The 16,209-nt window shown below is 39.2% G+C and overlaps 1 protein-coding gene across 1 annotated transcript in view; it reads left to right on the top strand.

The window, feature by feature from the left end:
* COL4A1 (collagen type IV alpha 1 chain) overlaps positions 1-16,209 on the top strand; it is a 106,013-nt gene that overhangs the window by 76,668 nt on the left and 13,136 nt on the right. The window contains exons 25-43 of the mRNA XM_015851422.2: positions 373-564; positions 1,367-1,535; positions 1,914-2,006; positions 2,108-2,212; positions 4,053-4,150; positions 4,458-4,608; positions 4,921-5,034; positions 5,463-5,630; positions 6,195-6,284; positions 6,987-7,139; positions 8,710-8,808; positions 8,901-8,990; positions 9,887-10,026; positions 10,931-11,057; positions 11,166-11,246; positions 12,155-12,253; positions 12,803-12,853; positions 14,760-14,945; positions 15,622-15,755. Coding sequence (XP_015706908.1) covers positions 373-564; positions 1,367-1,535; positions 1,914-2,006; positions 2,108-2,212; positions 4,053-4,150; positions 4,458-4,608; positions 4,921-5,034; positions 5,463-5,630; positions 6,195-6,284; positions 6,987-7,139; positions 8,710-8,808; positions 8,901-8,990; positions 9,887-10,026; positions 10,931-11,057; positions 11,166-11,246; positions 12,155-12,253; positions 12,803-12,853; positions 14,760-14,945; positions 15,622-15,755 — 2,340 coding nt within the window. The remainder of the gene's footprint in view (positions 1-372; positions 565-1,366; positions 1,536-1,913; positions 2,007-2,107; positions 2,213-4,052; positions 4,151-4,457; positions 4,609-4,920; positions 5,035-5,462; positions 5,631-6,194; positions 6,285-6,986; positions 7,140-8,709; positions 8,809-8,900; positions 8,991-9,886; positions 10,027-10,930; positions 11,058-11,165; positions 11,247-12,154; positions 12,254-12,802; positions 12,854-14,759; positions 14,946-15,621; positions 15,756-16,209) is intronic.

Below are 16,209 nucleotides of genomic sequence, written 5' to 3'. Positions count from 1 at the left end.
CAAAACCTATTTTAAAATCCTAGATTACCTTGATACAGATGTAACTGAAATCCAGTGGGTTGTTTATTGAAAATTCAGAATAGATTTTAGGTGCCAAAACCTGCAGTTCTTTTGTAAATAATGTACAGTTTTATTCACCATATAAAATGCAGTACCCATGGTGTGATATATTGGCAGCGTGGTCAAGAGAGGGAGAGTTGCATGAATTCCTTATTTGCACTGCTGTGTCCTGGAAAATATTCTCATTTTACCTCCTTGGTTGAAAACCAAATTGTTGGGTTTTTTTTCTATTTGTATCTAGTCTTTAATTTCTGAAGGTCTGTTTTCTTTTTTATTGGGCAACTGATGACATCTGAATTTATGAAATTTCAGGGGCCCCCAGGCGCTCCAGGACTCATTGGCCGCCCTGGGGCAAAAGGAGAACCAGGAGATTTTACTTACGATTCCATCCTGAAAGGTGAAAAGGGAGATCCTGGTTTCCCAGGACAACCAGGTATTCCTGGAAGAGAAGGAATACCAGGAAAGGACGGATTGCCAGGTCCTCAAGGTCCAAAAGGAGCATCGGTATGTATGTTTATCTATGTTTACACACTGTCCTGCTGCATGATTCTTTATTTTTGCATCCTGTCCTATATGTTTTATGTTTGTTGGCTCTATGCTTTGTTCCATGTCTTGTCGTTCATTCCTCCTCAAAAGATTCTGTTTTTCCTTGAGCTGTTAAGGAGTAGGGCCCTTCAACAACAGAGTATTTCAGAGTTTGATTTTGACCTCTCTTAGAACATGTCATGCAAATATGTAATCCAGCTCAGACATAATCATTATTTGACTTCCTGTTTTTCGGGCTACAGAGCAAAGTCATTTCCCTCACAAAGTTGTGGGTGTAAGCATCATTTTTGTCCCTTTCCCCCTTTATAATGAGAACTAATGGGGAAGATTTAACTCGTATCTGGAGAATATTAAAGGAATGCACTTGTCCAAGTAGGGATCATTAATGCAAGTTTCAGCTCTGCTCCAGCATACTTACCTTCTGTAGAAACTAATGTTTTTAAGTATTTCTGTGCTAGAGAGCTGGTATGTATGTGGATTGGTATCTGCAGCTCAGATTTTTTCCAAGATCCACAATTAGGAAAGCAGCCTAAATTGTCCATTTATCTGCATTGTGCAGATAGGTGTGATTTCCATGTGCTGGCCTACATGGAATCTGGTTCTATTTCCATTGTGTTCAGTGATTAAGAATTGACCTTCTTTGGTGTTACAGACAAAGATGCTGTGCTAGAGCTAAGTTAAAAAATACTAACACAGGTAGAAGAATGTATTCAATCTTGCCAGTTAGGCATAACCTTTATTTATACTTTTCAAAAATTAGGGTACAGCTGGCTTGAAAGGAGAACGTGGTCCCCCTGGCCAACCTGGATTCCCTGGAGTACGTGGTGAAAGAGGTTTACCTGGCCCTCCTGGGATAGGCACTGCAGGGCTACCTGGTGACAAAGGAGACAGAGGTTTTGCTGGAACCCCAGGTTTACCAGGTCTTCCAGGTAATGTTATAATATGTTCTTTTAAAACAATTAAAAATGTGGGGGGGAAAAAAAAAAAAAAGACCTTTAAGTGAGCATCAGCTGTAATTTAAGATGGAAAAAAAGCCTAATTTTGACCAATGGAACAGTGTTTTTTCCCAGCAGCTCACTTGCACATTTTTTAGGTTGCTTTTCTTTTTTCTTCTTTTTCCAGTTAGGCCACACAAGATGGTTTAAACTCATCTTAAACCTAATTCATTTTAGTTTTCTATGAACTTTCTGTAATAAACTTGATAAATGTTGGTTGTAATGGCATAGAGAGACTAACACGATTGGCTATGTGGATTAAACTTCTCTATTTAATCTGTTCCCATACTTAATACATCTTTACATTTTCAGGGGCAAAGGGTGAAGCGGGACGAACTGTACCACTCCCTGGACCTCCTGGGGCAGATGGCCTTCCTGGACCTCCTGGTTTCCCTGGACCCCAAGGTAGTACAGAATCTTTTTAATCTTTGTCTGATTATCATAATGGTTTTGTTTCCCCGAAGCTAACATTTGTATTAACATTTTTCTTGTTTACACTTGTGAAGGTGACAAAGGGAATCCTGGGCTTCCAGGGAGACCTGGTCTGCCAGGAGAAAAAGGTGCTGTCGGGCAGCCAGGTATAGGGTTTCCTGGACCTCCAGGACCTAAAGGTAAGACAAAGTTATCTATCTGTGGTCTAACAGAGCTGATGTAACTGCAGTGTGGATGGAGGACTACAGTCATCCAGCCATGGCTGCACGAAAGGGTTTGGGAGGCGTAGCAGAAGAACTTCCCTTTTGAAATTCCGGAAGGATATTTCAAGGCACACCTGCTTTGTGCAGTGATGTAGTGCAGATATAACCAGTGTCAACAGTACTGCCAGAGCAGAAAGCAATACGGTGCATATTACACTACAGTACCTGAGGTTTCTGAGAGATGAGATGGCCTTTCTGAAAGATGAGGCACAGCTTAGTTTGGTAAAAAAAAACCAACAACACAACATGTTGACATAATAATGACTTTTTTGGACCAGCACTAGCACCTCTATTGCATCCCAGGTGGATGTGAGGGACTTGGTCTAACTACAGGCATATCTACATAGAGTTAGGCTTCCTTGAATGGCCACTGCAAGAGGATGTGCATAGAAGAGTGTCTACGTTTATGTTTGTATTCTCATTTTGGATTTGCAGGAAATGTATTTTATAATGCTGCTGTTCCTCATTCTGCTCTAGATGACTGTCTTTCAACGGACACCTCAACTCCTAGACTCTTTGTTTATTATTTCATTTTCTGAGGTTCTCCACACATCAAACTGGGAGGGTCAGAAAGACTTTTAGGAAAAAAAAGGCAGATCTAACTGTGAAGACCTCTGATTTATCCAAAATTACCATGAAACTGAATAGAAGAGTTTCATAGCACCTAGAAAAGGATTGCTGTATGCTCTTCAATGCCAGTGAGAATGAAATGACATGTAAAGCACTCTTCTTTCAAATAGTCCTTCTTCAATGCAGCTCTGCCTCATGACTTTTCCAGGGCTTGGCTTAAAGGTATAATTTTGTACTCCCTCAGAACTTTACCTAGGAAAGGAGCTTCGTTTCAATTGACTGAACGTGTAGTGGTGCTGAGCAAGTACTATCTTTAAGTGATTTGCAGAATACTGTCTGTATTCTTTTTAGCATTCAGGGGGCACAGCCCATGGGCCAGCCTTGGCATAGAAACGCATGTGACTAACAGAGATATGTGTAGGACAAGTTAGGCTACATATACTGATCAGAAACTACTGACTCCAATATGGTTTCCATTGTGCATCCCTCAGTCTTACATCCCACATATTGAGTTAGTGTTCTGATTACAAAGAAGCAAAATTGCTTCTGACAGGTTTTCAGTGGTACCTGGCTAAATATTCACAGGTAGACCAATAGTTGTATAAGGAAAAATTAAATGGAACCCATCCAACTGGTGAAGGGGCTCTCTGGATGTGCAGCTTTAGGGAAGCAGCCTAGATCAGAGTGGCTGGCCTTATACAAGTCCAGGATGACTCCACCCTGGGATCACCCCAGCTGGTCATGCAGGGATCACAGGTGCAAACAATTTGCCTATGCTCCCTGGGCCAGCCACACTCCTTCAGCAAGTGCTCAGTCAATGATTCAAGCCCTGACTGAACAGTTCTCCTACAGTTGCCCTCCATGAAGACTTTTGGAGCACAGCTTTTCAGTCAGGATGTTTCTCAATAATACTAACCCATAAGGGCTTTATTTAAGAGCACTTACAATTTATTTCTTTGTGGCATGATACCCAGTGTTTAAATCTCTGTTTGTATAATCACAAAGTGTCCTTTGTTGAGAACACTGATATTTGGATGCTGGCATCCCTAGAAATTTGATGTAAGAGACTACACGTACCTTTTAAGCGTGACCCTCTGAGGGTGTGAGTTGTTTAGTCAGAGGTGTGAAGAAACAATAGGGAATGTTTACAGGGATAGGTAGTAATGATATTAACTTTATTTTGTAGGCTTCCCTGGTCAGCCTGGCTCACCTGGTCTGCCGGGGACTCCTGGAACCCCTGGCCTGGATGGTTTTCCAGGAACGCCAGGTTTACAGGGTCAAAAAGTAAGTGTCTGCTTCTGTTGCTGTTTTCTTTGACTGTTCATGTGAACAGGACTCTGAGCAAATATCCTGCTTTTTATTTAATTAAAAAAACAAAGCCTTGGCCAGGCTGTCCTGTATCTTGTGTTTCTTCTCACTATACAGGCAAAAGAAGAAAGTAGATGAATGCTTGATTTTAACTCTGAATGGCTTGTGTTGATGTCCTGAAGTCTTGTGTAGTGTTATTTTTCTGAGTAGTTTAAACACATTCAGTGAATCAGTTCTTGGTTTTGATGTATTGATTCCCAATCTGTCGTGATTTTATGGCTAGGGTGAACCAGGAGTGGGTCTCCCTGGTCCTAAAGGATTACCAGGCATCCCAGGACCAGCTGGCATCCCTGGAGAAAAAGGAAATCCTGGGCTGCCTGGCTTACGAGGTGAACAAGGGTTCCCAGGCGTACCTGGACAACAAGGATTCAGAGGTAATATTGTCATAAAAATAAATATACAGTTCTGTATTTCTTTTTAATAGTTACTTCCCTGTAACTATAGGCCTACTCACCACTTAAATCTTCCTGGTTTCCCAAGGTGTTTTTATTTTTCCTTTCTCTTTCCTCCTTTTCACCTACCACAATTACTAGCAAAGGGCAAGCACCAAAAAGCAATTCTTTCTCTGAGCCAAGGCGGGAGGTATTAGAGTCTGAAATGTTTTGTTGGCCAAGTGATTTCTAAGCATCTGTCCAGCAGTCTCAGCAAACAAGGTCTCAAGGACTCTGGTCTCTGTCTCCCAACAGGAGATCCAGGTCTCCCTGGACTACAAGGCTTGCCAGGCCCCCAAGGCTCACCAGGAGTGGGCCCGCCAGGATTGCCAGGGCCTGCTGGGCAGCCAGGACCCGAGGGGCCACCAGGTGAGAGAAAAATGCTCATGTGCTGATGTTTGGAAGTGCTTATTCTTTTCTGTTTTGTTGTTGTTTGTTTGTTATGCATAGATCAGTGTTGATATTCACAAAAGCATTGCTCATGAACAGCTTTGCAATATAAGATTCATGGCAGGGCAGTGAGGAGCATGGCAGCAGACCTCATCCATCTGCTCTGTAAAGCAGGGCAAGGGCTAAGAAAATGTCATTTTGTTCAGTCTCTTTCGGTTACTGTGACTAATACATACAGGACTGAGGCTGCAGGCAGGAAAACAAGAAAATCTGTTCTTTTGATGTAAATAGAGAAACTGACTTCAACTCTTCATTCAGTAATTTCTGAGACATTCTTGGGTATGCTTGTTAACTATGTTCCCTTTTTTCTTCTAAAAAACTAATCCCATGTCATCTGTTTTTCATAGGATTTCCTGGAATAAAAGGAGAAAGGGGCTTCCCTGGAATCCCAGGTCTGGATATGCCAGGGCCAAAAGGAGATAAAGGTAGCCAGGGCCAACCCGGAGTACCAGGGTCTGTGGGGTTACCTGGCCTGCCAGGTCCACAAGGATCTGTTGGACTGAAAGGATCAGCAGGTAAACATATTCACTTCTAGGAAAGTAATCTACCTCAGAAACTACTGTCTTTGACAACTGTTTTATTAAGTCCTGTTAGGATGCCCCTTCATTCAATTAGGAATTGATCCATCAAAGAACCTGAGCTTGGGGAAAACATATTGGCTGCTATCAACAAAATGCCTCGGTAGATGTGTAGCTTTAATCTCACACTGAAATATTTTGGTGGATGAAATACAGCTATCTGCAGGAACAAGGCTTTAATCTGCAGTAATGGAAGATGATTATTCAGTGATAGAATGTGATTTTAAATAATGCCTTTGATGACAACAAAGGTTTTACTGTAGTTGGAGGTTTTAAGAATTTGTTAAAAACCTCTTACAAATTGTTATATTCTGTTTTTTGTAACACTATTTTACTGTTGTTTTCTCTATCAGGCTGTTTTACATTAGATTATCTTCTTTGTAGCATTTTTCCTTAAGTGGAGCAATCCCTAATATAATTGGGAGTAAATCATTCCACTTCTCATATTTCTTTACAGTACTTGCTTTATTTCTTTTATTCACTCTTTAATTTTGCTTTCAGGAGCCAAAGGAGAAATGGGAGTTATGGGAACTCCAGGGTTGCCAGGGACTCCTGGACCAGTTGGAGATCGAGGGTTGCCTGGTGAAAAAGGTAAGACAGAGATTTTCTCAAATCTTTCTAGAATATTTTAAAATCAACTTTTTTCCCCAACTGAAGTCTGAAAATAATGAAATACAAGGAATACACTTGGTCTAAGGAATGTTTTATGTCATGTAACATCCCTGTAAGTTAGAAATGGTATAATCTTGAAAGCCATATCCTAGGGGCAGTCATGTATTTGGGCACCGAGTCAAGATTTTTGGTCTGTTCTTCAACAGCATAAGGGTTGGCTAAGTAAAAGCAGGCTATGGGTATTGCTCCCAGAAAAAATGCTGCATTTTAAGTTATAAATAGCCAGCAAGAGGGACTTAATTCAATCATTCAATTGGTAGCCTATTTTTAAATTCTTAGTCTGGTCTGGTGGTTGGTGACCCTGCACATAGTAGGGGGGTTGAAACTCGATGATCATCATGGTCCTTTTCAACCCAGGCCATTCTATGATTCTATGATTTTTCAGCTTCCATTCCCACGGTTTTGAGAGGGTCTAGAACTAATGACTGTGAAGTAGGAAAAAGATACTACATTTTTTCAGTAGATATATTGTATATATATATAAAAAAATCTGCATCTGAGATAAAAGAAGTTTTCCACAACATGTTAGCCCATGTACAAGGTTTGAATAAATAGTTGTTCTTGTCTACTAAATATCTCTGCAAAGTTTTATACTGCAACAAAACATTCTGTGCTTTACAGGTAGCCAAGGTTTCAAAGGTGTGGTTGGACCACAGGGCGATCCAGGTGTCAAGGGGGATAAAGGTGAAGCTGGTCTTCCGGGAATACCTGGAAGCATGGACACCATGGACATGGTTAGTCTCAAAGGCCAAAAAGGAGATCCTGGAGAAAAAGGTAACTCCTGTCTCTAATTAGTTAAAGTTAGGGCAGCAATACTTTGAGTTTAGTTGTATCTTAGCTTTAGGAAATGGGTTTTAAAACAGGATTTAAGAATTTCACACAGCAAGTGCAAATCTTTTTCTAGCATCCTCAACTCCATAGAAATAAAGACTGAACACAGACAGAAAGGGTATTAGTTGGATGGAAGAAACTAGAGCTTGCTGAAAGAGTAAAGCATGTCTTTCATGTAAATAATAGAAACAGTGTTGCTGTAAAGACCACCCGATAGCAACCTGAGGGTTGGAAGGGGGCTACAGAGATAATGTAATCTTCCATTTCCTTCAACCAAATCTTTAAAACTTTCATCATTTTTTTTCTGAAACAATTATAATTCTTTTTACCCCTTCTGAATTCTTCCCAACTTGACTGCAACCTTGTTGCAGTTCACTGTGCTGAAGCAACTGAAGTAATTCAAATCTGGCCCTGCTGGAATTAGATTTACCTTATTTGATGCTTATTTGATTTGGCTACTGACTTGGTTTGCGATTAGCTATAATCCTTTATCTTTTTCTCCTTGACTGCTGCTTATGCAATTTTATATGCTCCTGGAATACTCCTTGCCAAAAATGCGGTCTATTGCACTTCTCAGATTTCATGATGATGATTTCCTATCTGTTCTCCAACTCTTCCAAACATTTTCACAGCTAATCCTGTCTTCTTTTCATGCCTATCCAGTGTGATGAAATCTGCAGATTATCCTAATACATTCTCTGTTGGGCTCAGGATGGAGCTCTTGAGACTCTTTTCCAGTTTGGCAGTGAATAAATGTACTTTGTTATATTTAAAGTGTGAGTACAGGAGGTTTTCCAGTCTAGCTATCTGTTCTCTCCATGTCAGTTTACTCATCAAAGTGAGACCTAGGCTATTGTGTCCTGTCTGGGACTCAGAGAAACCTAGGATGTGGACAGACAGCTTGATCAGCCTAGTGTCAGAGACTGTGAGGAAGGGCAGGGGCAGGTGCGGAGTTCATCTGCCACTGTGCTGAGATGCAGCTTCTGACAGCACTTTTGTGAAACACAAAAGTTTGGTGAGGATCGTAGCCTGTAACAGTTTCACCTGGGTATCTTTCCCTCATTTGTTTCTGATTTTGGTGTATTTGTTGGGTATAGTGCTTACATGTGTGTAAAGAAGTTTTATAATATTAAAGATGTTTAAACATTATACAGAACTAGGGAAACAGGACATTTCTGCCTGTGAACTGCTTGCTCATATGTACCTGCTTAGGCAGCAGAGATGCCAAATTAAATCACTTTTTGTCAATACTTAGTATTGTCTTGCACATCAAAAATAACTCCTTAATCTAACTCTCTCAACAGTTTGCAGCCTATTCTCAACATTGGTTTGACTGGAGGGTTGGGTTTTAGTCAGGTCTGACTCTACTGTAGAATGTACATGATTCTTGAATTCAGCCATTCCCTTGATCAGAAGAAAGAAGCAACAGTGACAAGAATTAACTAGAAGGGCCATTATATGGCATGACAGTAAATTTTGCTAAGAATCATCTGTTTGTCTTCTTGGTGTCCAGGGGACCTTGGTCCAACGGGAGAAAAAGGGTTACGTGGGGAGTATGGAGAACCAGGAATTCCAGGAAGGGATGGTGAACCTGGTACTCCGGGACAACCAGGTATGTGTGAATCTGGCAACAGAGAGATGGCTAAATAAAGTAATGTAAATGATGTTAACTAATGGAACTCTTAATTTCTCTGCTCTCCTTAGGACCAAAAGGAGATCAGGGCCCCCCAGGGTACCCAGGAGATCCAGGAATTCCAGGACAAAAAGGATCAGTTGGTGAAATGGGTTTGCCAGGTACTGTTTGCTGAGAATTTTGATTATTGTCTTTTTTTTCCTTATGTTAACCTGCAGCATTATGAGAAGTTTATGTAGAGTGTTAGTTGGTGTGGATCTACAGAACCATGGAAGTACTTGCAGTGCCTGAACTGTAGGCTTTGAGATGTTGATTTTTCAGTCCTCTTACTATACAAATAGTTCTCATTCAGTGGCTTCTTAAGTTTCTGTGTGCAAGTCCTTTAACTGGGTATTAGATGGTACTTTGTGCACAGAAAAGAAGGGACATATGGAGTATTTATGCTTTTGTTGCAGGTGGGCAGTTTTTCAAGTGGTATCTGTCTGTCTGTCTCTCTCTCTCTGCTAGCATGTGAACTGCTTTAATCTTCTTGTGTATTTTCTCCCTTCTAAAAAGTTCGGTGAGTTCCAGTGTACTAAACATTTTCTACAAACTGCAGTACTCTGGGATTCTTGTGCTGGAGGGGTTTTGTAAAGAACAGAATGAAGAAAACACTGTAGAAAACAAGGAAGCTATCTCATTCAGATGACCTTCTGCCCTTCTAGGAAGTCAAAGATAGAAAATGGAAACAGTGGATGGGCACAGAAAAATAAGCTACAGTAAAATCTCTTTGTCACTATTGTCCTATCAACACAAACTTTTATTCAAACCATATGATTATCAATATCTCTGTTTTTTACTAATCCAAGATTATAATCTTCTCTTATTAGGAGAGTTTTGTCTTCCCATAAAAAGTCCCCATAAAAAGATGGATTCCAGAATTGAACTTACTAGTTATTGTATTGAGATATATTGTTTCTCTAGCTCTAACTAGTTAAGACATAGCTGAAAAATCCTTGTCAACACTGCTAAGGTGCCACTAGGTCTGATACACACATTTTTCCCTTTCTCTTGCTAGGAACACCTGGAGAAAAGGGTCTGCCTGGAATACCAGGTTCACCAGGCACACCGGGGTTCCCTGGGCAAAAAGGTGAAAAAGGAGACAAAGGAGCAGCAGGTTTTCCTGGAATAGGCTTTCCAGGATCTCCTGGTGAGAAGGTATTTATTTACACCCCTAAGGATTTATCTTGTCTCTGCTGACTACCTCAATTAAAAGATGCCTTTGGCCTTCAGACTATTTTGTTATGTTTTCTACTATGCTTATTTAACTATCTGATGAAATACTTGAATATATGCACAGATTTAGATGCATTCTGTCTGACGAAACCACTGCTTTCAGAGTTTTCATTTATTCTGTCTCTCCAGAATAAGCTAAATTTACATTGTTAGAAATTTGGAAGAGGGAAAGAACTTCTAAAAGCATAGAGAAAATACATTTTAAAAAGGCTTCTTGCAGACAGATGAAATAGATGTGCTGCAATATTGTTTCTGAACTTTCACAAAGATATTGGGAAGCTGGAAAGAACTATAAAATGCTCAGATATTACTGAAAAGAGAACTGTACTACAGTCTGTAATTTTGATTTCACTGATAGTAGAATTCTAGTAGGATTCTCATTTGTTTCACCTTGCTTTTTCTAGTTACATGATGACGGTAACCCTGAAAATATAAGTAAAAACTGTAAAAATAAAACTTACTAGTCTGGCAGTGAATTTATTCAGTCTTCAAATATATATATATATATATTATATATATATATATATTATATATATATATATAAAATGATAAAGTGTGATCAGCAAGTTATGAAGCTAATTTGGAAAAGCCTTTGTAAAATCCATCACAAAGAGCACTCATTTAATTGTGTTTATTAAGCAATTGCTAACAAGTCGATGTTCCTGACAGTGGAATTTACTGCTAAATATAATCTTACGTTACTTTGCTTCTGAGTGGAAAGAGCGAAACTCTTTTTAAATCCAACAGCTATGAGCAAATAATAACTAGAAGTAGAAAAATTTGTTTCAGAATTAATGTATGGTTCTTATAATGCTGCTACTTCTAGGGTGAACCAGGAAGAACAGGTAGTCCGGGTTTATCTGGAGACAAAGGTGAAAAGGGTAATGCAGGAATTCCAGGAATGCCGGGTGCTCCAGGTCCCAAAGGATCCCCTGGGATTGCAGGATTTCCAGGCAAGTGTTGAATGCTTTAATAAAACAGAAATCACAGTGAAACAAATATTTTCAGACTTAGAGAACAAATATCCAGCATATGAACCCATGTCTTCTTGCTTTCTTCAGGGAGCCCAGGCCTCCATGGAGCAAAGGGTGAAAAAGGACTTCCTGGCTTAAGTGGTATCCCAGGTTTAAAAGGAGAACCAGGTAGAGAAGAAATATAAAACACCAAATGCTCCCTAAAGTATTTTTCACCTCCAAGCAGTAGATAAAAGAAATACTGTGGCCTTCTACGCTCATTCTGGCTCAGATATTTCCTGTTATATTTGTTCATTTCATGAAGGAAAACACACAGTGCCATTTCCTATGTAAATCTGAGTCAATGGAGCATAAGGCTGTTTACAGTGCTTATGGAAGGGGTTTTACTACCTTCTACAAGACTGGTTATTGCTATAGTCATTAGTTATGCTGATTTTCAGTACATTCAAAAACAATAAAGTTGATCCATGGGCCCAAACCTGAATCACTACCTTGAGCATCATTACAAAGACAAAGAGAGTAATTGCCATTGTTGTCAGGAGGATAACATTTTCGAATTTGGAGCCTGCTGTTCTTAGTTTGGTGACTGTAGAATACATCACTTCATTGAACATGGGCCGTGTCACAAGTCTTTGCAGGAGTTCCTACACAAAACTCTCTGTACAGTTTCACTGTAATTAACTATGTGGAACTCAGTAGTAGTTGAGCCCTGACTTGTGCTGACTTAATTCAGGAGCAACTTCAGAGAAAAATTATGCTTCAGTCATCATATTGTTATCTCTGATCTTTGTGGGAACCGTGTGTGCCCAGGTGGTGCAGTGGTAGGAATGCCATTTTGCAACACCGGAGGCCCTGGGTTCGAATCCCCCTGTGGTGCAAGTGGTAGAAGTGCCGCTCTGCTACACAGAGGCTCGAATCCCGGGGGGTTGGACTCGATGATCTCTAAGATCCCTTCCAACCCGCATGAGACTATGAGACTATGAGAAGAACAAGTTCGTCTTTTATTTAGAGAGAAAATTGTGTAAAAACAAGTCTGATAATTCATAGGTGAAATGAAACTGACAATGGTTTTTCAGGTGAACCTGGTGCTCCTGGTCCTGCTGGTGCCATTGGTCAGAAGGGTGAACCAGGCTATGATGGGATTCCAGGCACAGCTGGTGCAAAGGGTGAACAAGGTACTGTGAGCCTTATGTTATGTTTATGTGTCACAAAGATGCACAAACTAGCTACACAAGAGTAGCTGAGAGAAGAATGTGCTGGGTTTGAGATACTTTATCCTTAATCTGGAACCTAAAAAAATGAAACAAGTACTGCAAAGTGCTGGCTATCATCAATCTATAAAGATGATGATACAGATGAGCAGCTGTGTTTAATTGGTGATCATGAACAATTTTTTTTCACAAAAGCTAACATTACTTAAAAAAAAACAACTTATGTTTTGGAATTAGTCTTCCTTTGCAGGTTAGCTGGGAAATAATGAATTGTCTTCCCTTAGAGTAGAATTTTGAGTCAGATAGGACTCATTGTGCTAGATGCACTCACATCACATAACAAAGATGGTCTATGCCCTGAAGAACTTTTGTATAAACTCTTTATTTAGATTTAATGTTTGCTGTATAGAGTTTTGTTTATTACAAAATTATTTATTACAAAATTATTATTATATACAGCTCAAGTGTAATTGCTGTTCTAGCTTCTCATCTTCTGCTGCCTCTGTATTCCAGGTCTTCCAGGTAGAGGACTTCCAGGATTTCCAGGTGCAAAGGGAGATAAAGGTAAAGCACTTCTTTAAGCAAGTGGCCAACCTCCCTCCCAACTTTCTATAAACATAATTCTGTCATTCAGACATACTTGCTTCTTCCTTATTTTACATGCTGTACCTTCTCGGAGCAGGCAGAAACTCAGAGGCTCAAATACTAATTTCTGTTACAGTGGCAGCATCTTGGACATGAGTTAGATATGCCCTAAAATAGGTAATTTCTCATAGTGTGGAATTTACTGCAAGCTGTGCTGTGATGAGGTAATATAAATAACTCCTGTATTTGTGTGCTGTGTTTTTGACTCCAATTATTTCTGTTTTCCTACTAATTTTGTAAGAATTGAGGTCTGGTGAGAATTTTGCACTGGACAGATCAAGATAACGCTTTGTGGCCAAGATTCTTCAGTCATTTATTTTACTTGAGTCTGTTGTACAGCCTTGATACAATCATATTTATTGCTACAACAGGTATTCTCTCTAGCTAGGTAAAGCATGTCTAAACTATGCACAGGAGCATGGTGCAGAGGTGCCAAAAATCAGAGACCAAATGAAGTCTTACTGAAAACTATTATTATCTGAACTCAAGACTTACTGCCTTGAGTATAGGCACACAGTTACCACAATTTGAAGACCACTTCTGGTTTTCACAAAATGTGTCAGTACATTGTGCTGTGAGATTGGCTTGATCAGCTTGAGTCAGTACTTGTTCAATGTGTCTGTATGCACCATGTTCCACTTATGAAATAAGTATGTCGTAGAAACTAGACTGCAACTGATACAGTACTGAAGATACATCAAACTGTTGCTGATTTAAAAAAAAAAAAAAAAAAAAAAAAAAAAGGAGTTGTATACAATTAAAGGATTTTCAATTTTGAAAGTGCAGAAAATGAAAAGATTCAACTAGTTTCCATCTATAAAATCTACATGACTTGACAGATTCTGGAGAATTCACATAGCTTGAAATATCACTTTCTTATATCATTCACGCTGTAAGTACAGGATACTTGTGTAGACAATCAATAGTGATGAATCATCACTTCAGAACTTTATATTTACCATCTTGAAGTAATTAACAGTCACTGTGATTGCTCTAGTATTAGAGAATTATTTTAATAAGCAAATTTTCTAGTCACAGCTCAGTAAAGCATGTAAGATGCTAGATAGTGAAATCACTTTTCCCATCCACCCATTTTATGCATTTTGCCAACACAGCTCATTTAAAAATACCTAGTCTTTGAGTAAATAGAAACCCAACTGACATCATTTGTGTTCCAAAAGTATTGTAGTTCCAAAAAGCAATCTTCTGTTTAGGCAAGGAGCTGGGGAAGTATTCTTTATGTTCTATTTCTCTTATTATTATACTTATACCAGATATTCCTTATCTTTTTCTTCAATCATGATCTAATATTCAACTATATTGGAAATATTCAGTATTTGTACAATTTTGAAAGTAAGTACTAAGCTTTATCTGGATCATAGTGAGAATATTCCCTTTCTCTCCAATAGCAAGTTCTTTAATGCTTATTAAAGAAAAACATCAATTATTTGCATGTGACAATAATAATTGTAATGAAATAAGGATTCAAGGGGATTTGTTCCTTGTGGAAGGGCTGACAGAGATGTTAATGGTTCATCTATTTTAATAGTGAATTCACATCTCTCAGTGGTCAGTTTAGCTAACAAAAGATCTTTTTGTTAACCAACTCTTTTCTCTCATTTCATATCAGTGATACAGAGAATAATACACTTTTCCTGAATTTATGCATTTTTTATGGAAATATATAAAGGCAGGGTTAATATTTTCTTCAGAAATAAAGCTTATTATGAGAGGATAATAAGGCAGATTGATGGTGATCTTCGATGGTGATCATTGATGGTGATCTTTTCTCTAATCAAATTTTGGGTTTCTTTTCAACTTCTAGGTGCAAAAGGTGAAGTGGGTTTCCCAGGATCCCCAGGAATCCCAGGGATTCCAGGTTTAAAAGGAGAACAAGGATATGCTGGCCCACCGGGCCCTAAAGGCAACCAAGGTCTTCCTGGACTACCAGGAAGTGCAATTGAGGGCCCTAAAGGAGATAGAGGACCCCAAGGCCAGCCTGGCCTTCCAGGTAACTCTTCATCATAATATTAATGTACTGCTGCTAATCAATTTTCCCACTAATTCATTAATAATATAACCAACATTGCATGTTGTTTTTTATCTTCTTCTCAGAGACCAAGGAACAGTAATTCTTCATAAACAGTTTGGAGTTATGTCATAGGGCAGACAGATTTGATGTCTTCAGGCTGTTAGCCTTTTCCAAAAGTTTTTCCAACATTGAGAAATTTACTTCTCAATTCCATCATTCCCTCTAGCCTTTATTTACTAATCTGGGGCAGCCATGGCTGTATGTTCCTCTGTCCTGGAGTGTTAATCTATTTAAAAATAGCTAGTATGGCCTTACCATAGCAAGCACTCTGTGCTGGAGGTTGGGAATGAGAGTAGACAGAGCTGTAATATGTCTCTAGTGTATTCCTATCTGAGAATCTACAGTACGTTTTTCTGCTCTCATAGAATTCTCGACATTATTGTCGGTCACAGACATAACAAATGATAGATGCCCAATCAGGTGGCTGTGTGCACCTCCCTGCAACAGATTCTCCTGCATATTTTCTTGAAATATTGTTGATAATTATTTTCATTCCACCCTTCTGCATTTTGAACCAGCTCAAACTCCAGAAAGCACTGCTTTTGTACAGAACAAGTTTTGCTTCTAAATATTTCCTTTTTCCTCTGGCCTGTAGGTTTACCAGGTCCAACGGGGCCACCAGGACCTCCAGGTCTGAAGGGGGCTAAAGGTGAGCAGGGAAGTGATGGCTGGCCTGGAAATCCTGGAGGTCCGGGAGATAAAGGTGATCCAGGTTTCCAGGGACTGCCAGTAAGTAACTTTCTGCACGCTATCTAGACTTGCAGAAACCTGATTCATATAATTAATGAGTATATTAATCACAGATGTCTTATGTTCATAATAATGATACTTTATGCTCAAAATGACTTTGGACTTAATGCTGATGATGTAATATCAGTTTCAAAATGTGGGATCTTGGCAATTTGTTTTTGTATTTGAGAGCATCATTTTATGATATGAGCTCTAAACACAGTATATATCCAAATAGCATACTGATATACTTTACCTTCAAATTGTTAAATTAGGGAATTTCAAAGCTTTTTACATATTGATATTACACTTCAAGACTTTTTTAAGAATGAAAAAATGGCAAAGGACTTTGATTGCATGTCTTCAATGAGAACAAAATGCTTTTGTATCCTTCAGCCACAGTGCTTGGCATCAGTTTGTCAAACCAATGTGAAATGCAGCAATGAGACTTATT

Source organism: Coturnix japonica, chromosome 1, assembly GCF_001577835.2.
Source record: "Coturnix japonica isolate 7356 chromosome 1, Coturnix japonica 2.1, whole genome shotgun sequence".
Lineage (NCBI taxonomy): Eukaryota > Metazoa > Chordata > Aves > Galliformes > Phasianidae > Coturnix > Coturnix japonica.
Note: the sequence above shows the minus strand (reverse complement) of the source record. Positions and strands in the feature narration are given on the sequence as shown.